Below are 21,441 nucleotides of genomic sequence, written 5' to 3'. Positions count from 1 at the left end.
AGAAAACAAAAGTACATCCAATAGGAAAGCAGAACGATACATTTAAAAGCTTTACTCGAGGACTTGCAGAAGGAGCACGGGGCCCTAATTGGGTCAATTGGACAGGCTCGAGCACAAAAGGAGGTGTGTAAATCGGTCGTGGACGGTCCCTCGCGAAACTCGAGCGAGCCGGACCACTCGATTATTCCCAAAGTCAACGGACTCGAGCACGGTCGAGGTTCGTCTCGAGGGTTCACGGTGCTCGTCGAGAGTTCAAACGTGCAACGGCCTGGTGGATGGTAGTTTGCACTGGAGCGCGCGCAGGATGCGAATCGATGCGCGACGTGGTCAGCGATTCGAACGAGGAACCGTTCGAATCGGTCGAGATTCCTCGTGTTTTCTCATCTTCCCCCGTGTAACTAATTAGTCGCGGATGCGCGCGATGGGGAATGTACCTTGACGAAAGTGTTGCCGCTTTCTTCGTTGTTCCGTGCATGCAAATCCTCGAGCGCCGCTGCTCGATCTCGGGAAAAGAAAAGAAAAAGAAGAGAAAAATGCAACGGACTATGGCCGGCATCGACCACCCCAATTACGAGTAATTAGCCAAACTTCGCGCGCAAAGTTAATTAAGATGGAGAGCCGTTCTTGTGCGTCGACGATAACCGGTGTAACGGGACAGAAAGGTCTCCTGGGTAGACGCAAACGAATCCAAGTTCAACCGCTCGCGGAAAACGACGTCGAAGGGACTTATTATCTTAATTGGGCGGGATTAGAGGTATCCAGGGAGACTTCGTTGTCTGCAATTAGACGAATGTATAATATTAAACTTCTTGCGCGAGCTATACGTACCGAGCGAAACGGAAAAGCAGGAAGAGACCGAGTCTTTCGAACGGGAAGTCGTGGAACGAGAAAACGGACGATGACGTACCGCGACGTTTTCGTCGTCGGTGAAACTTATCGCGAAACTTTCAACGTTTGAAACGACTGTCACCGATTTTCAGGAAATTTTACAAGCTCGTAGGTTCAACCGCTAACGGATTTTTCTAAACTTTGCACTTATATTTCTTATACAGTCGCTTCCGACGTTCTCTTTTGTCCTTCTCCAAACACTTCGCGTAGTTCGTACTCGGGAGGATTTTTCTTCTCTGTTTCGATTCCCCCACGCGACGAAAAAGAAGAGAGAAGACGAAAGAAACGAAACGGGTAAATCACCGGTTCGAAAAACGATTAAAACTCGTCGATATTCCTTAAACACGCGATCCGAGTAACCGGTGCGCGGAGGGATCCGCGATCACGGGACTTTTCAAACCCTTTCCAGGTCTCCCTTGGCTCATTAAGGTGGGATCGCTTTCGAAACGCGTCCGAGAAAAATTACAGCCGACGACAACATTGCGTCGTACGCATAATTTCTTCGGCAGGGTAATTCATGGCAATTTAGCCGGTGCCGGAGGCGGCCGACCGGTCGCTCCAGGAACCACCGAGCGTTTGCCAAGCTTTAGGCTCGAGCAGGCCGCTGGCGATCGTGGTAAAAAACGATCGAGCCGAGTTCGAACCAGTCGATCGTAACGAGGTAATCGCTAAACGCATCTAACCGAGTTCCGTCTAGGCCAGAACGTGCGTGAAAAAAAAGAAAAGAAAAGAACGCGCAACATCGTACGCGCGTTGCTTTTAGGATCACTCGTGTATGGTTTTCATTCGCGGAAAAATCACACGAGTGATTCGTACGACGGTACCGTGTCGTTTTCACCGTTGAAATTATCTTATTGATCGAGCTGAAACGCGATCGTTGTTAAACGTGCGAGTACGTCGAACGGAAACGGCGAGTGCATCTGCTCGTAAACGGAAGCGACACATGCTCGGAGATCTTGGAACGAGCGCAACTATCTTGCGGCCGAGCAATCGAGAAAATTTTACCAGATACCTTGGATTTAAGGAAAAATGAAAAAGTGAGATTTCTTTCGGCGATACGAGTGTCGAGCGACGAGTTTCCATCTTAATGGCTAACGATCGATCGTAGAACGTATAATAATATAAAAGCTTGCCCTCCCTGGGGCGAACGGGTATAATAATCGGTCTCGATTGATTACGAGAGAGACGAGAGATTACGAGAGAGACAGTGTATTGGAGAAATGTCGGTTACTCGAAATGCGGGGAATCGACCTTGTTATGGAACTCTGGAAATTTAATTGGTATTCGATCGTATAATGTGCTCGGTCACGCCCACGAGTAGTGGTCCGCGAACGTTGGAACCTTCTTGAAAATTCGCGACCGATCGAAACACTCGTTTGCGATTTCTCCTACACGAGAAATTGAACACGGGATCATTTAAAATTGCGTAAACCTCGGAAAAGAAATTCACCGTGTAATCGATACTCGAATAGGATTACTAGCATCTCGGACGTTCCTCGTAACCGTAGCTTGACGCGAGAGCGCGTTATCGCGCGACCTATCGCGATATTGAACTTAAAAACGGTACCCCTTGAAAATTACGGTCTCTCTAAACGATTGCATCGCACGCACGTGGCGCCCGTGCATTCGTTACGCGTTTGCACAATGCGCGCCGGTATTTTTTCCTTTTCCGTCACGATCGCGATAGCGCTCGTTAAACCCGGCCGTTAATGACGCTCGCGTAACAACGAAGGGAAACGCGTGTAACTGTTTAATCGTGCAAACGTTACCAGATTCAGCTTCCCCATCTTCTCCAGTACGGTGTCCATCCTGATGCTCGATTCTTTTCGAAAATATAATCTCGGGAATCGTCACCTGTTACGCGAGTCACCGGGCTCCTCGAGTACCCGATAAATATTATTCCTCGCGGCCGGAACGAGGTTTTCCCACAAGCACTGGCGAGTTACTCATATCCTGCGTCACGGAACCGAACGAACGACGACCGAACGATGGAAAATTGTTTCTCGAGCCACCGTCTCTCTGTCTCTCGAGCGTGTAATATCACCGAGACTTCGATTTCGTTCGCGATGCCCAGAGAAATCGCGAGACCTTTTACGAGTACCCGTCTTCGACGAAGCCTGCCGTTTCGATCGAGTCGATTAATCCACGAGGTTTACACGACGGATGCTCTGGACCGGAGTCGTTGCTTCTTTCTTGGATAGCTCCGTCATCGTTTCCATCGATTACGTTTTCCTCGGACGATCGGTCGGACGACTTCGTTTACGGATCCAAGGTAATATCAATTCACTGGTTGCGGCGTCATTCTCGGCCGAGGGACCCTCGAACGTCGTTCTTTCTCGGCGTGGAAAATTCTTTCCGCCATTCGTTTTCCCCGTACGAGTGGTCAGGGATAAATAACCCGCGATACGAGGTTCCAGTCGACGTTCTTGATCGCGAGGTCTCGCGTCGATCGTGGAACGCGAGAGGATCGCGGCTGCGGAACCTTCTTGCTCGCGATTGTAGGTTGAACTGCCAGGTGAAAACACAACACCTCTCAACCTGCACAGGTGCACACAGAGGCCTCCCGGCGGGCCCCTGGTAGGAAGGGGGGCCTACTTGTACTCGGGGGACTGTTCAACACGGATACCTTAATCTTCGCGCGTCCATCCGACGAGCATCGTTGCGCCGTTTAACGCGCCCGAGCAACAACATTAGCGGGAGCAAACGAGTTTCGGATATATTTATTTATTTATATCGGTTGCGAACGGGGTTAACCCCTGTAACCGAGATAAAATTAATATCCAAGCGCAATTTGTCAAGGTGGAGTCGGTAACCCCGTAGATCTCCCATCGAATTTATTATGGATAATGGTTTATCGTCAATTTTCTACGAAATGATGGATGAGATTCTCCACGCACACAGCGTTACACCTTTCTAAATTGAGTAATATTTTACGTCGAATACCACGGCTCGTCTTCTCGACCTGTACCGGCTCCGAGTGTTCAAGATCGTTCTCCAACAGGCTCGTATATATTTTTAAATCTAACCCTCTGTTTCTTTCCTTCTTTTTTTTTTTGTTTTTTCTTTCGAATTTAAAGAGAGATTATTTTTCGATCGGTTCGCGAATCGATTATCGTTCGACAACCGGACGAGCGTGCAAAGCTACCGGAGTATTTAAAAAATGTGGCAATAAATATTCCTGCGAAGAATTTTTTTTTTTTTTAACGGGTTCCCGATTGGTCACGTTTTGCAATACAGGGTGAAGAAGCAAGGTGGCAACATCGTTCGCAAATACAGCGAACGGTAGTCGCGGATGCGAACGTTTCTGAGAAAGTTGATGGCAAAAAACCTGTACGTATATTCTTGCACGATTCTTGCAAGTTCGCGAAGGGCCATTTGTCTAATGCCACGGTAGCGAGCCATCGTTGTAAACTTCGCGCCGCGCTTATTATCCCATTTTCAATCGATCGGTAAAAGTACGCGAGTGGCATAAAAATGAGCATCGATCACGATCGGGTGAAAGTCCCGGTTTTTAATCGGTGACGGATGGCGAGAAGGATTAAACGCTGGTCGTATCGCGACGAATCGTTCGAAACGATCGAAGAACACTCGTCGGATCGCCGAACGAATCTTTATCGGAGTTTGTACAACGTGAAAGGTAAATCATCCTGCAAAACACCTCGTCTTTTTCGTGCTTACGAGGCATGCCGCGGTAAATAGAATTCCAAGGACAAGAAATTTATCGAATCCCGTGGAATATCAATTTCCAACCGAGTAAAAGGAAAAGCAGCCGGTTAAAAACCGAGTTTAAAGAGCCGAACTCTCTCGATCGATCTTCGTATCGGGCAGATTTAACGAACTCGCGGTGTATTTGCTCGCAAAGAGCTTCCAAACGATCGAGAGTCGACGAACGAAAAACAAACGGTCGTTTCGCGAGATTAAGTCGGTCGGGACCCAAATTTTTACCCGAGTCGAGACTTTTCGAGTTTTTGCCCGAAGAGTGAACATTTATACGATATCGATGCAAGCGAATATGTAATTTCATCGGCGCGGCGCAAACGTAAACGAGAAACGGAGCCGGGGCGTATTCGAGGTGAAATATTTACGAGTCGTTAAACGTATCCGCCTAAATATTAACCGTGAATTAAACAGGCGTTGGCGCGTAACCGTACGAAGAAATAGAGACCGCTCTCGAGATGCGCTCCAGGTGAAATACAACCGTTTGCAACTGTTAACTCTTTCGCTTTCGTGCATCGATGTATCTGGCCACATTTCGGCGATAAATCCGACGCGCCGCGAGGCGAAATCGGGCCAGCCGGCCGCGCGCCTCGAGAATCCGCGCGAGAAGAAAGCCGCAACGCGGGGGGAATTCGTAATTTCGAAACGGGTCCGTTCCCGAGAATCCGCGCGAGACAAAAGACGAGAGGAGCGCGAACGCGGCGCAAACTTGGCGAGAATACGAGCGCGTCTCGCGAAAATTTACGACAGGAACCTCGGAACGTTGAAAACGAACGACGAAATGCGAACCACACCGGTGAAATAATTTCGAGAGGGCAAAACATCGATCTCTTTGTATCGTATCTTCTTAAACGAGTGTCGAGGGTATTATACGTAAGAGGTGGCGGTAAATTTCGAAAAGCCAACAGTGGAAACTTTGAACCCAACACACTGATGACTTAAGAGGATTTTGAAATTTTCACTTAGCTGAATTTTCACCAAGTTTTTCCTATCGAATTCGTCCCAAGGAATTTTCCTTGTTGAAATTTTTCGTTAAAAAAATTCCTTCGAGAAAAGTAATACACGATTGTGCTACGTTCCACGAAGTACGATTACTTTTCGTTCGAGCCCACTTGTTCCCTCGTGGAGGAAGAAAAGAAATAAAAAATACAGAATTTTCCTACCGAAATACCATGCTGTTCCCGAAATTGGGAATTTTCGCTGGTGGTTGTTCAACACCGTGATGAAAATAGGTGGAAACGGAGGGGAGCGCTGTCGAAAGTCGTACTCTCGATTCGAAAACGGAGAACAAGTGGTCCGAATAGGGAGAACTCGTGGCAAAAGCGACGTCGTGCGAAAAACGCAAAAAAAGGGGAACAACGCGTGTCGCGGTGTTTCGTTGCGTAGAGAACTAGCGCGAATAAATTCCGCGCGTTTTCCCTTGGAATCTCGGCTTCTCTTCCGCGCGCGAGCATTTTCGTACGGGCGTTTAAGGAGCGATTGCGTGCGCGCGTTGCGCTTAAACGGGCACCGGGCCGAACGGGAATAAAAACCAGCTCGCAGAATGCGCTCGCGCTAGCACGTGCACGAGCACCACGTGCACGCGAGATTTACCACGAGAAACGTTTCCCGAGGGACCCTGCCCTTTTCAAAACGGAACAATTTCGTTCCACGATCGAATTCAAGGAAGAGAGACACCGTGTACTCTTGAATATCTCGAACAGTGCGCCTTTAATCCCCGAAGATTAAAAGTTTCCGCTTGGTAATATACCAGGGGACTTCTTACACCGAAATCATCGGAAATGGGTACACCCTAGATTCCAAGCTTCGACCCAACTTGACACCCACATCTATCAGGGGGACTTCTTACAGCTTCGACTCCGCTTAATATCTTCTCTACCACCGGGAGAATTTTTTATATCGAAATCTTCGAAAATGGCTACGGGAGACCCTAGATACCGCGACCAGGGATCACGATCTAAAAATATATCTACCACCATCGAGAGGTTTCCACTCGAGATAATTGGGTCGCTCGTGAAATTTGAATGATCGAGGACGCGGGAGAGTTGCAAGGAACTTTACTCCCGGGTCGTCGTTGCTTCTCGAGTTCGATACAATTAAGTTAACAGTCCCGGATGAATTAGAGAATACGTAATCGGGCTCTAGAAACTTATCACCTCCTCGTTGACCAGAAGGAAGAAAAGTTACCTGCTCCTGGTATCGACCGATAGACTCGTAAGAACCTTCTCGTAATGGAATCGTCGAGGGCAAGTACAGAAGCGGTTAGACTTCAGTTTTCATCGGTGGAGAGAGCTCTCGGATCGTTTTTGCCGGTTGGAGACAACTCTACCGGTCGTACGACCCGGGGTCGAATTAGGGAACGGTGAAACATCGATGGAAAGGAATCGTCCTTGTTTGCCCGGCGAGCAGCAACCTTGCAATGGAATGCGCTCTCTTGTCTCTTCTCGCCGGTGGACGACTGGTTTTTCAGCGGCAAAACGAGACGCACGAGCGTCAGGATATTTTTTTCCCCCCTCTCGACGGGGGTGGAGGGGGCCTCCTAGTCGTCGTCGTCGTCGTCGTCGTTGCTGTCGCGCTGGATCGCCGGCCTTGAAGACATTCTTCGTTGCGGTGGTCCTCGAGTTCCCGGCGATGTTTCAATCGAGCCAGTTCCGTGACCAGTGGGATCACGGGCTCGAGGATTGCGCGATTCCTCGTCGTAAAATCGGGGGTAAATTTAACCCCTGTACCGTTCAATACCGAATCGTGCTCCGTGGGTCCGTTTTACGAGCCAAATGTGACATCGCGTCAATCGACATCGTATACTTTTTCCAAGGAATTAATTTCGATGAATCTGTCAGCTTCTTTTGAAGGGTTCCTCGATGTGTATTTCTCACGGTGAACGTTTTCGTAACGCAACCACCGTAGGAATACCTTGAACGGACCCTTCGTGTCCTTCGGGCGCGATGACCTGCGCAAGCGAACCGGTACTTTCGTATACGGTTTTTAACGGGCGCCATTTAGAAACCGTTCGACGCGGTTTACTTCTTCGAGTTTGTTCTTGCTCGTATGCCCGCACCGCCGGACCCCTGTCCTCCGCTGTTCCTTCTTCGTCGTCGATGGAATTGGACCCGTATCCTTGTTCGACTCTTCCACAATATTTGCGTCGATTGTTGGTTTCTCGAAATAGGAACGACGTTAAACCAGACACGCGGAAAATTCTCCCGAAATGGGAAACGCCTCGAGCATCCTCCTCGAACGCATCGAGTCGGTGAATCCAAGCTCGCGAGGCGATATTGTTCGCCAAGTGTCATCGTCTCGTAAACGGATGCCTCTGTGCTAGGCTCTGTTCGCGGTCGTTTTGAAATTATTCCACGGTAGGAGAACGGAACGCGTTTATTCCAATTAAAGGTGGTCGGTTAAAGGCACCCACGTACCGTCTCGAATCGGCCAATGTCGGCCGGGAACTCGTGTCGGGTATTAAGGTAGTTCGTTAAAACGACTCCGGTCGATTTACGTGTTCCGTCGACCGTTGCAACGGCGATTCCTCAAGGGCAATTCCTTTCCTCCGTAAAAATGATCACCGTCGTCGAGATTCGCGTTGGTAAACCGGGGATCGTCGGCCTTGTAACCGACTAGGAGAACGCAATTGCTCGCGGAAACGCGGGCAGATTGAACGTGGAAGAGCGGAAGGTTTCTCCGGCTCGTTTTCACCGGTAATGCCGGTAACGTCGTACCGGCCCGCACACCTTTACGCGCATTCCTACGATAACACGGCCGAACGAGTCGAGGCCCGATCGATCAGAGCCAACGCCATTAAGCCCCTCGGCTCGCGCGACTCCGCTCCGCTCCGATCCGCTCTCCCATGGAGACGAAAAAGGCCGGGAACTCGGCGAAGAAGTGCATGCCGTCGGTTACGCGAACGGGGCCTCTTCCACTCTCGACGTTCGCAAACGCGCATTCTTTTCTAATTGCAGTTTTACCTACGGGTAAAAACACCTTTCTAAATCGTCCGATCGAACTTTGGAAAAAATCGAGGGAATCGCGGGAACCGAAATCAACGCCACGGTAACCGGATTTATTTTCGCAACGCGATTACACGTTTCTTTCAATCGTAGACCTTGAATAGGTGTTCTCGGGTTCCACGATCGGAAAAATCGAGGAAATCGCGGGAAACGAAACAACCGGATGGTTACTCGATCGAAACGAGGCTCGATGAAACGTTACTCGAATCGTTAAGATCGAAAATGAAGAAATTTCTGAAATTCTGACAATCGAAATGCAACATGTCGATCGATTCTTTTCTGTTATTTTTCTCCGTGGTTGTTTCACGTGTAAATTTTTAACGACATCGAACGTCGAGTGACTTGCGATTCAGCGTACTCCGCGATATTTCGCAACGTAGGATCAAAGAGTGTGCTTTGAATTTTCGGTAAAAGATAAGATAAGGCGTTCCAATCTTATGGAAATGTCGGTGAAGGCGCACGTTGCGTATTTACACGCTCGAAACGCAAAGCTGTGCTATTTCTGCGTTTCTGATCGATGCAACACCGTTCGAAGGTACAACCGCACCCTCGATAATGCTAATAGACGAATACATTTGCACGAAGGATCGTACGAGGTAATTTATTCGAGGAAAAAACAACTCGATTCGAGGAAATATTCAAGAGTATAGAGGTCACGAGTCTAATTTCGGGGTGTTGCACAAATATAACCGCACTTAATCGAACGTACCAGAACAGGACGCCGGGAGCGCGTGTATTTTTATTACAGAGGCACTTCTAGTATCGTCTCTCCTTTAAAAACGAATATTTCCCTGTGGAAAGGAAACACACCTCACCTTAAACTACGTACAAACGAGTATAGAAATTCGAAGAGAAAATCTATCATGGATACTGTCCGAGTAAAAAGTTGGCAAATTATTTCGTTCCGCGTTCTGCGTTAAAAGATCACCTAAAAGTGTCGGTAGCGTTATGAAATTTTGTCGAGACGACGTCGAGAGCCGAAACACGGCCAGATATTCGGAGAAATCCCGTCGAAGGACGGAAATTGAACGCGAGCCCGGGAGAAATTATACTAGGCGGCTGAGAGCGTCCCGTTTCGGAAATTGGAATTAGTCGGGAGGTTGTTTACGACGCGAGTATGGTTTAATTAAATTAACCAGACGAATCGCATTAACTCTCTCGCGTTCCCATGAATATTGATACGTCGAAACGAAAGCCGCGCGGGTCCCTGTCGAACGTTACATTACGAGTAATGAAAATGGGCGCGCATTTTTCAACGACGGACGTAAGCGGCCGTATTTTAACGTTACAAGGTGGGGGATCGTTCAAGAGGAACTTTCCCGTCTTCGAAGCGTTGTTACGGTCGTCGGGAGATTCCTTCGCGCGTAATATTTCTTTTAACAGCGATTCAACGGCCAACAAATAGGAACAACCTCGATCAACTGTATCGCCGCGTGCACATCGACCTCCACCGGAGTAGAAATTATAGATGGCCGATCGATACGCGAACCGCACCGGTAATTGCGTTACGATCGAGTCGAACAGAAATCATTTCGCACGGACGCGTGGCGATAATCGTTCCTCGATCGGCGTCGATCATCACCGCCGCGTAAACGTTCGCACGCTCCGCCGGATGTCGCGGAAGACAACAACCTCTACCGCTAACAATGCAACGAACGATGCGCGAATGTAAACAGAAAAATAGCGAAATCGAGAGTAACCGCGCGGTACAATGATCTCGGTGCAATGAACCATCGTCAGCCGCGTGTAAACGAGGAGAAACCATCCGTTTTCTCGGAATTATCCCACACTCGTGCGCGAACCGAGTACATAATACACCGAATCGTTGAATTCTGAACGCACTGGTAACGATCGAGATCACTTTGTGGGATAATTCGACGTTGACTCGGAATTTATGAATACGTAACGAGTACAATGCGAACGAAAGCGCACATTTTTGCACCGAGTTTCGAAATGAAACTGATCGTTCGAGAGAAAGAAATTTAACGAGAAATGGACACCGTTACCCAACGTGTCCACGCGAGTGACGTTGAACGAAGAAGTGAAAAATTCCACAAATTACCTAAATTGGAAATTCGTAGAGTTGTAAAAGTATAGGGTAATCGAGGTGCTCGTTGAAAACATCGAATCGTCTCGTGGATACACTTCGCTCGGGTGTAAACAGATTTCGAGTCGTAAGAATCGAGTCGCGCGCGTGGTATTTCTTGGGAATAGGTCGATTCGATTCTTTTTCTTCTTCTTGAGCGAGTTTTACGTCGCATCGACTGCAAGGTCGTTAGCGACGGGGTTATCTGGATACACTATCTTTTCGAGAACACGTTTATTTCCTCCGAGTTGTTTACCGTGTTCCTTTCACGGTCCTGAGCCGTTAGGACTATCCGTGGATTTACATCGCCGCTGAAAGGTTTTGGAGAACCCTTCGAGCTTCGAAACAAATTAATCCTTTTCCTCTGATTCGTTTCTGTAAAAATCGAAAGACGGTCCAGACTTTCGAGCGCTGTTTGAATCGATACGTTCGATTCAATTTCAATGCAACAGATAATTGCCGATGATTACCGATCGTTTCTCCAACGATCGCGATCTTCGCTTCGATAAAAATTGATGGACGCTCGAAACGCGTGAATACGTGGCGTATCTTTGTGCTCGCAACCGATTGAAGAAGCCATTGGTTACCGATAATTCTCCGAGCGATCGTTGTCGGTTTTCCCGAGCGATCGTTAACGCGCGGAAGGTGTCGCGTGGTGGCTTCCGTAGGGACGTACACGAATCGGGTTCATCGGTTTTAATCCGTAAAGGTTCGTCATAAAAGGGGCCGTAAAAGCGCGTTTCGAGTGGCAGGGCCGCGATAATCGCGCGTCTCGTAAACTCACGGTACGCGTTCGCGTTTCCCCTCCCCCTTGATACGATGGACCACCCACTGGAAAACGCGCGCCAAGCGATCCCGGAGCGTAATCTCGTACGCGCGAGCAACGCTGTGCACCGTGCTGCTTTAAGTGGTGCACTTCGCGCGGACGGAAGACTACCGAGACCGGATAAGACGATTTTTCGAGCGGTCTGGCGTAACGTTCGATTTTCGAAAGCAACGGTGCGCGCTGCTTTCTTGCCCGAGAAATCTCGATTACTCTCGGACAGCGTTTGGAATTTATTTATAGTAGGAGAAGGGTTCCGAATTGCGCTCGGAAGTTTCCAGAGCTGTGAAACGTTGGCACGTAACGCGAAACTTAACGGCCGAAGATCGTGCCAAGTAACGTTCCTCGGGACGAAACGCGCGAGAAAGTGTCGCGTGAAAAAAATCGGAATCTTCGATTTCGGGTCCGTACGGACCCGGCGTGGTCTCGACACACGACTCGATCGTACACGCACCGTTGCCGATACATGCGTATTTCGAGGTCCTAATCGGTGTCAACTACTGCACGTATCGACCTACTGAGAAAGACCCGTTAACTTGGATCTCCCTTTCCCTCTCCCCGTCTCTTTCTCTCTCGGACTTTTGGCTTTTAGAACGCGCGAGGCGGCACACACGCTCGAGTGTGCTGCATTATTACGCCGTTTAAGCGGAAAGTTTGCCGAGCGTCGCGACACTTCGCAGGATGGCTTCGTTGGGTGTCGTCGATACCGTGGGATCTGTAACGCGAAGACACCAACGGTTGGCAAAATATTGTTTCCAATTCTGGTCGAAGAACGGTGTACCTGTTCGCGTGGCGAAGACGAGGCACATCGATCCCGATAGCGTTACGAGTCGTCTAAAACCACTGCAAGTGCGAGCGAAGACTCGATAAGAAAAGTCTCGCGAGTCTGTAGAATCTACGTTGCAGAGACGATACCTCGTCCCTAATTCTATTCGTACGGATAACGGTGTACCTGTTCGCGCGACAAAGATAGGAAAGATCGAGGCAATGGTTCGAGATCGTTCGAGGAATAAGAGGATAGTAAGGAAAGAAATCGCGGAGCCCCGATAACGAAACGCGTCGTCGTCGAGCGTTTACGACGGATTGAGAGACCCTGTTGTGTCGAACGTGGGCGTGCAGACCGCCGCGTAGGCTCATTCAGACGCTGTTTCGTTATTCCACTCTCGTTTGTGCTGATTCTGCGGACACGGTGTCTCCGGGCCGCCACCTTCGAGGCTTTTCCCGCCTGTTAAGACATTTTCTGCACGTCCCGGACCTTTTGTCCGACACGATGCTTCGCGGATAAGATATCGCGGATTTACGCGCGTCGAACCGACCCGTCATTTTTCGGAACGAGCTACCGTTAACGGACTTTACGGTGGCAAACGTTGCACGGTGAACGGTTATCGAACGAGAAATTCGCAACGAAGGAATACGAACTCGTCGGTGACGTTGGTTCCAAACTCGACGAAACAATTTTCGGTGTACCGTTCGAACGCGTCGGTTTTTCCACGTCGAGACTGCTGACCGATATACGGTATCGATTTCACGAACGAAGAACGAGCACGGAGGCGTACTTTACACACGACCACGGTTCAAGAACGCTCGAGGACACCGGTCATAAACTATTGACGCGTAGATTGCGGCCGGGAACTCGGAAGCAAACGACTATAATATGCGAGAACGGTGCTGGAAACGTACACAAACGCGAACACCGTGTACGAGATATTCGGGTCGGGATCTTTGAGGTTACAACGCGTTGAACGCACGTCTTATACGTCCTCGAACTTTTCGCCAGCCGTGGGTACAGATCGAGATTCAAAACTGGAACTATTTCCGTTTCACCCGGTCCCGGAACGCTCCGAACTCGGCGATGAGCAACGCGTTAACTATGTCCTTCCCGTGAATCGTTAGGCCCGACGATAGAAAGTAAACGAACCGTGAATTTACTCTCTTACGACAGTTATTGGCCGAGATACAAATCCTCGCTCGATTCGACGAAGAACGTCCGATCGAGGAATTCGGATAACGAAATTTGTTTACGCCCCGGGCTCGAGCAAATCGATGGTTCTCGGTGCGTTTAATTTGTAGAATCCTCAACGACCGGGTCGACGGTTGGAAGATCGGTATCGAGAGGGAAAGATTAGGATCTACGACGGTGAGGATGTACAAAGTGGACCACCTAACTCGACGATCCAAAGTCTCACGTGACCAGTGGGAGAACCAAAATTCTTCCATAAGGTACGATAAGATCTCGAAGAATCTCCGAGGTAACGACGTTCGTGCGCGAGAACGTAGAGGACGTTCTCGAAGACTCGAATGAAAAATCTACGCGCGAGGAGATCGAACGTCACCTCGAGGATCCTCCGAAGTGGTACCAATCGCGACGAAAGAAACGCGGCCTCGTCGTGAAAAAAATTCCGCACACTTAGGTGGTCCCGTACGCGTAAAGTCCAAATCAGCGAGTCCTCTGCGGAATCTCCGAATTGGTTTCGAGCGGCGTAATAGTCGGAAGAGATCGCGATAACGAGTCCGACGAGCGCGGTACGAACAAGATGGTCGTCAGAGATCTTACTCAGAGGGCTCGGTTGTATTTTACTCCGATAGGATCGTTGGTATAGCCTCGATTTTGCATACATTACGGGAAATTGGTGGGCCAGCAGGTATCGTTGCGTTTCGTCTCGAAACGGGCTCTCGAGACCGTTTTACAAATTTATTCAAATTTCGTGTCCCCGTTGAGAGTCACCGATTCCGTGGAAAGATCTTTCGTGGCTCCCGTCGATCGTTCGATCTCGTCTCTCGAGAAATCGCGGCGTTGCTCGCGCTACGCAGGTTACAGCTACACCTGTTGCTCGACAAAAATCGTGGCACACTGACCCCGTGGTGGTTGCGTTTTAGAATAAATTTAGCGGGCGCCTCCGCCGTTAACGGTGCCCGGTTCCGATACAAGATGGGACACCGCATTCTCGATTCGACGGGCGTGCCGAAAGGTCGATCTACGAGGATCTACGTGCCCGTCGTTGCTTCGCAGCCATTGTTTACGCGACGCACGATCCCCGCGTCTCCGGAGGCGAGTTAATTGCGATTTCACGGCACGTAAAGCGTCGTACGTTTTCTGCGCGCGAGCGGGTACTGGAAAAATCTACGATACATCTGTGCACGGTTATAGCAATGACTCGCGAACCGGATTCGAGCCCGATGACGTCGATCGATTTTCAATACCGAGGAATCGGTTGCTCCCGGGTCACCGAGACGCGTATATAAAGACGATTCCAAGTTGGAAATTGCACGCGCGAAGTTAAACGTACTCGACTTCTATCTGGAAAAACGCGATTACTCGCACGTTCGAGACCTTCTGCGCGAACTCGACCGATCGCGTTGGATATATTGAGAACTAACGTCGAAGAAAACTTTGTCGAGTACTGTAAGAAACGTTACAACGTATAACTTACTAACTTAGAAATGGGTAAAAACAAGTACAGCAATCTGTTTAAATTTTGTTAATTTTTCACTTACGAGTGCGCGCAATCTTTTAAATTTTCCTTCGACGTCTCGTTTCTCTAGACATTCATAAAATTCAAGATCAAAGGCTTTTCTCATTCTCTGTACTTTCGTACTCGGATTCCACTTAATCTGATAATCGAGGTCCTATCGCGATACGGGTAGATCTCGATTGGAAAAGTAGAAAATTCTCCTTCAAAGTTTTTCGTAATCGAACCGTTCCTAGTTAAAATATTCTCCTCTCGCGTGGCCGGCGAGTCGTCGAAATCGGTTGGTTACTTTCGGTGATTAATTATCTGCCCCCCGGTAAAGTGTTACGAGAGTCCGTTGGAGATGCGATGGTGGGGGTATCGGGCCCGAGGAACGGACGAACGCTGGCCCGACTATAGCGTCAACCTCGAAAGAAATCGGAACACGGGGACGCGATAGGTTTCCGTGGTGGTTACACCGGTAACGTATTGCCTTCTCGACGATTACCGTGACGAATCACCGGACAAGCGGTTCCGCGACACGGGTGCGCGATGTTAACGAATCTGGACCAGATATCCAGCTTCGGTTCGAAGAAAGTGGCGAACGCGCGTGAATGGACTAATCGTATCCCGGCGAGCGGAAACGAGACGCGGAATAGGAGTGGTCCGTTTTCAGCGACCGGTACCCGGTCGCCTGTTATCTGCCCCAGTGGGTCAGTGGGCCGGGATTTTTGTCGATAAACCGCCTATCCCGGTGAATTTTTCCCTGCCTCTTTGTTGCATTCCCCCCCGCCAGTGGTACGCGTCGTTTCGACGATGGAGATTTCACGCGCGAGGTCCCGCAAAGAGAACCACCGAGCCTGGAAAGCGGTGTTTTCCTAGCCAAGTGCAACACAACCGATGATAGGTTGCAACGCGAGATTAGAGCCGCGGTAACGCCGATAAGAACCCTCCGTGCCACGAGTTCCCCGCATTCGTGCGAGTGTTCCCGCGAACGATAAATAAAATCGCGAGTCGGCCGACTCTCGTCTATGTGGAACTCGCGCCCGGTTACCCGTCGTACGTGCTCGTACGACTTTCCAACCAGAAACGATTATTCATTTATTTGTTTACACGACGCGTACATTTTCCACGCGGGTAGGAATAATTACGATCGAGTTCACCCGGCAAGTATTTAACAGGTGACATCGGTACGGTGATAGCGGAACGAAACTCGCGCGCCGACTGATTCATGAACTGGTAATCGATAAACCGAGTTTATCGGACGTGTGAATTATCGCCGAAAGTTTCGAAAGGATCCGCGCGACCGGGAAGTAACGTTTGCCCGGATGAAATTGTAACGTGGCAAATGTAATTTAGATAAGTAAGCGCGACGCTCGTAACCGGCCGAATGAACGATGAACGCGCGTGTAATTTAAACGATCGCGTCGAGGATCCGATGCACGGTCTTGAAAGAAAATTTCCGTATCCCTCGAAGAAAAATACGTATCGTTCGGGAAGAGATTCGAGTTATCGCCCGAAGCGTTAATTTCTTCCTCGCGGTGCCCCTGTTTCCACGGCGCGTACTTTTTGCGCGATTTTCGTGCCCCGGATCGAAGTGGGTCTCGCGTGTTGCGATACACCCTGTACATACGATCCAGATAAGCCGATGTTCGGGCGGGGCGGGTTCGTCGGCTAGATCGTCGCGTGTTCCTCGATTTGTTCCGCGGCGGAGTCGCGTGTTGCTCTCGTGGGAAACGATGAATTCGCGAGTCACCGGTTGCTAAATTAACGCGTATCTCTCCGCGGGTCGCGCGATCTAACGCGATCGTGCGCGTTCACGGACATGTCGTGGCTACGTGGAACTGGTGTAGGTTGATCGCGAAACGGGAACGTCGCCCTCGCGTCGTCCTCGTCTACGAGGGCGACGATTTCGACGAGTCCGGCTCGTCTTTTTCGTTCCCCGGCTCGAAACCGCGTTCTTAATTCGCAACGGCGAATCTTTCCCAATGAGTCACGCGGTACGTTCGCGGCGCACACGTGTCCGCCGTGGGTGGAGCCCGAAACCCTTGGGCCCGGACGAAATCAATAATAGCACGACTCTCGCGATAGAGAAACCCATCGAGGAGTAAGTGGGGGGGATGGACGAGTCCATAGGGTAAACACGAAGGAAACGGAACGATACCTTCGTGAAATCCAACCCGTCCCCCTCACGAAGACGCCGATTGATCTTAACGCGAGACACGCGGTGACCCCTTCGGTGATTCGCGGATCGATCACCGTGTACTTCTCCCTCCGCGTCGCGCGATTCGAGCCACGTAACGCCGATGATTTAATTAAAGGAACTCGAACGACAAGGGCCGGCAGGCACCGCGGTGTACGATTACATCTCTTCCCCTGGTTACTGGATCGCTGCCAGTACGTCCGAGCTCCTGTCGGATCGAGCGAATCGGAGCAGCTGGAACCCCCTGTGCTTCCCCGAGCAGCGGTGAATAGTTTCTCTCGGCTGCTTTGTTTACACGACGCTCGAGCGTAATCGGTATACGGAGGATTAACGGAAACCCCTGTTTTCGGATCTTGGCCGAGCACCGATAGCGATCGCGAAGAAAAGCGTCGAAAATCCGTCCCCTCCGACTTTTACGCGACAGACGAACTCGAACCGGGCTCTCGGATCGTTATCCTCACCGTCATCCTATACCCACGATCGTTGACGCCCCTTCTATTCCAGTGGATTAGAATCGCGTCGATGTTCAAGCCCCTCGTGTCTTCTATCGCGAAGCTTCGACACGCTACGAATTGGCTGGGTTTCTACGTTTACACCAGACATTTTTCCATTTTTATCGCAGCGAGGAGTCCGTGTCCGAAACACGAGGAATCAATCGTCTCGACGTTCGCGTACGAATCGTCGATCGAGTTTTGCGTAGCATTGCTCGATTGTACCGTTAGTGCGGTCAAAGTGGCCGGAAAAATCAACCGAATCCCGTGCGTAAGACGCGAGGGAGAAGTACAGGTCTACCTATTGTAATACCACGTACAAGGCATATCTGACTACGGTACAATAGAAACACCCGTTACTTCTCCACTACGTTCGTGCCGACCTCCCTCGCTCTTTACGCGCGAGACTCGATTTATTTTTCCACGTCGTGCGGAAATTTTAGAAATTATAATTATTTGGATCCGTACTCTCTCCGTGGTCGTCCAAATCGAAGATACTGGAAGAACGATTTCCGTAACGAGGCACGGATGATTTTTCCATCCGCGAAGAATCTATCGGACGATCATGGGATTTTCTGTCCGCTTCCTCGGAGTCCCCCTCGACGACGACGATCCGCGAGGAGGAAGATCTTGGCACGAGTTCAAGCATTCGTTATTCCTCGCACGCTCCGCGAGCTGTGCCCCCTCTCCCCCTCTCGTCCCGTTTACTTTTTCGCGATGCGACCAGCCAGCGACCGTCTTTCCCTCGGTTATTTCGCATTCGCGATTTTAGGAGAGACGGGGGGAGCAAGAGCGGAGGGACATTCGTAGAAAACCCGGTTACGTCGCGCAACACCCAACGCATTTGCATTTCGAATAGGTCGTTCGAGAAAGCTCGCGAATCCGTGTTTTTCGTCGGTACGACCTCCACTTGTTCTTTTCTGCCGAGGAAGACGTTTTTCCTTGACCACTCGACCGACTCGGAATATTTTTACATCGATTTACGAAACTTCCACCGATGTTTCCACGATTCGAAAGATTCCAGCTAGCTTCGCAAGTTCGCGAGAGATCTTTCTTCGTTCCGGACGTTTCCGTTACGAAGCACCACATTTGAACCGAGACCGGATCGTCCCGAAGTTCCGAAGCACGAATCGGTTCGACGAACGTCGACAATAACGAAGGATCGCGTTACCGATAAACCCGTGTTTCTCGTCGACGCGAGAGTTCCTTTCCGGTGAGTTGACCGAGTCGGGATATTTTTACGTTCGAAACTCGGAGGGATTCTGTCTCGATCCGTGAGCTTGGAGATGGTTCTCGCCGGCTCTCGTAAACCGTGACAACTTTCTTCGTCACCGTGGACACTTCCGATCCTCGCGATACGGAGCGGCGTGTTTGCATTCCACGGAAGCTCGAGCGCTCGAAAACATCGAAGCGCGGTGGTACCGGTTTGATATACGATGACAACGTATAGACGGTTAACGAAAGACGGACCGCGCTCGTAGCCGATAAATCCGATCGTTCTCGATCGGTACGATAAGATCGTCGATGAATAACGCCACGTGAAGAAAAAATGAAAAAGAAAAACAAAAAACCAAAAAGGAACGCGCCAAAATTCGGGGGCCTGTTCCGCGTTCTGACAGCTGAAAAATTGTGAACGCATTCCGGGGCCTGCCGACACGATTCGAGAGAAGCGACGACCCACGGGCCCCCCCTCGTCTCTACCCACCGGAGAGAGGAGATGGCTACTCGAGGCCGATCGTTAAGGCGATCGCTTATTACTCGCGCCAACATTTTTTGCGACAACGCATTTTTCATCGACGGTTCGCGCCATTTCTTCGCGTCTACGTGAGAAGAAAAAAATCGTTTTACGGTACCACGGCGAGACGAGACGATGACTCGGTTAGCTCACCCTACGTCCAACTCCCGAGGAGAACAATGAACAATGAACGCGTTAGAAATTTCAACTCGAATCGTTCGGGAACCGAGTAGAATTAAGTCTACGTTTAGCGTACCTAATCGCTCGGTTAGCTCTTCCTCGAGTATATTTCATTCTGATCCGTCCAACCGAGGAAGAGCAACGAACAATAGTTACTTTACAAATTTCAACTTTAATCGTTCCGGAACCAACTGGAGACGATACTACCAGAGTTAGGTCTACGTTGAATCTACCTAGTGACTTGGTTAGCTCTTTCGTTGCTGCACTGAACTCCGACCGACTGGAGACTACCAGAGTTGGGTCTTTGTTCTACCTACCCAATCTCTCGGTTAACTCTTCCTTCGCTGTACTCCGAGAGCCAACGATCGATGCGTTTCTACGTTAGAAATCTCGACCGAAATGGTTCCAAGACTGGAGACAAGACTACCCAGTCCGAGTCTTCCTAATCATCCAGAAGCTCGCGCTCTCGAAACTTCGTTGTAACCGATCGTTTCGAATTCGATTCGCGGCACGATGGTATCTATCGCTTACGCATTTCGTTTCTCCAACGAAACAATGAAAAGTTAAAACCAAGATCGTGCCGTAACAGCGGTCCGCCGCGATATTTACGACGACAGGCCGCGGGTCAGCAGATTAGAAGCAAGTGTACCGTTACCAAAGTCCCCGGCGAGAAACGGCGGTTCGCCCGTTTGAAAAGCTACACAAGGCTTACGGTTCGTTAGTAGCTGGTCGTTATCGCGGCACGTAAGCCGACAATTTATATCGGAAAGAATCGCTTCCGTGTTTCGAGCATCGCGCCCCGCTTAATTGTAACTCAACGAACAGCGCGCAACTCGCCCTGCTCCGATCTCTCGATGTTCGAGTATTCGCAAACCGTCTACCGCGAGGGTTTCCCCGACACCTGTTCTTCGGAGATTTAAAGACGATTTTCCAGAATCGAGTCTCTACGATTCATCGACGACTCGATTCGATTCGTTTGTTCGCGAGTAACTTCTCCCGAGTACAAATAACGAAGAAACGAACGAACGCGATCGAAACCATCGATGATGCATTTGTCGAAGAAAAGAAACGGCACGAGGGGCTGTGATCGAAAAATGACAGCGACACGGGTTAAAATCGATCGGTGCGTCGATTCAAGAGCTGTACACGCAGCGAACGATTATTAAAGTCTATCGATTACGAGATACGAGCGCCGTCGATAAGAAAATGATCTCGACGAGAACGAACCGAACTTGAACGGTGTTCGCTCGTTTCGAAGTACGCGCCGTCGTTTACTCGACGAGTTCCTTTTCCGTTGATAACGTTCGAGGATCGTTTCCAGGCCAACCGGTAACCTCGAAACGTTGATCCGCGGAAGGATCTAATCTCGCGATCGTATCGGAAACTGTAACGAACCTTTCTCCAATTTCCGAGGTTCTTTGGGAAATTACACGACCCGTTAACGAGAACCAGTTTCGGCGCGACCGGATCGATCCTGCCGCGGAAAAAGCGAACCACCGAGCGCGTTAAATATCCGTTCCGCCTAACCTTGGCTGCGCGGAGGTGAGAAAGTGGTTTAGACGGCCACCGACTTGTACTTTTCGCGTCGATTCTACGAAACAAGAACGCGTCCCTGATAGACCGAGCGGTGGACGGGGACGCCCGCTCGATCATCGAGCGCGACGTCGTAGAAAGCGACGCCATCACGGATTTGTAACGGTGACACGCGTAAACGTCGATCGACATGTCGGGAAAAAAAGAGACGAACCGACGACGCCTCGCGTCTCGTTGCGCAAACGATCGAAGGAAGTGTGCTCGACGGATCCGATCGGCCGAACCAATTGACATTCATCGGGAAACGAGATTCCAATGGAAGGTTGCGTAAG

General features: G+C 50.0%; 1 protein-coding gene across 3 annotated transcripts in view; it reads right to left on the bottom strand.

Annotated features, from left to right (window-relative positions):
- The window catches only part of Daam (disheveled-associated activator of morphogenesis-like protein), a 79,079-nt gene that overhangs the window by 36,687 nt on the left and 20,951 nt on the right, over positions 1 to 21,441 (bottom strand). Inside the window, exon 1 of one of the 3 annotated variants that reach the window (XM_076316292.1) lies at positions 2,658 to 3,554. The exons of the other annotated variants lie outside the window; for them this stretch is intronic. Within the exon in view, the coding sequence (XP_076172407.1) occupies positions 2,658 to 2,696 (39 nt within the window). The 5' untranslated portion in view covers positions 2,697 to 3,554. Of the gene's footprint in view, positions 1 to 2,657; positions 3,555 to 21,441 lie in introns of those variants that run through there. 3 annotated transcript variants of the gene reach the window in all.

This window comes from Ptiloglossa arizonensis, chromosome 7 (assembly GCF_051014685.1).
Source record: "Ptiloglossa arizonensis isolate GNS036 chromosome 7, iyPtiAriz1_principal, whole genome shotgun sequence".
Lineage (NCBI taxonomy): Eukaryota > Metazoa > Arthropoda > Insecta > Hymenoptera > Colletidae > Ptiloglossa > Ptiloglossa arizonensis.
This window is presented reverse-complemented; position numbering and strand designations above follow the sequence as displayed.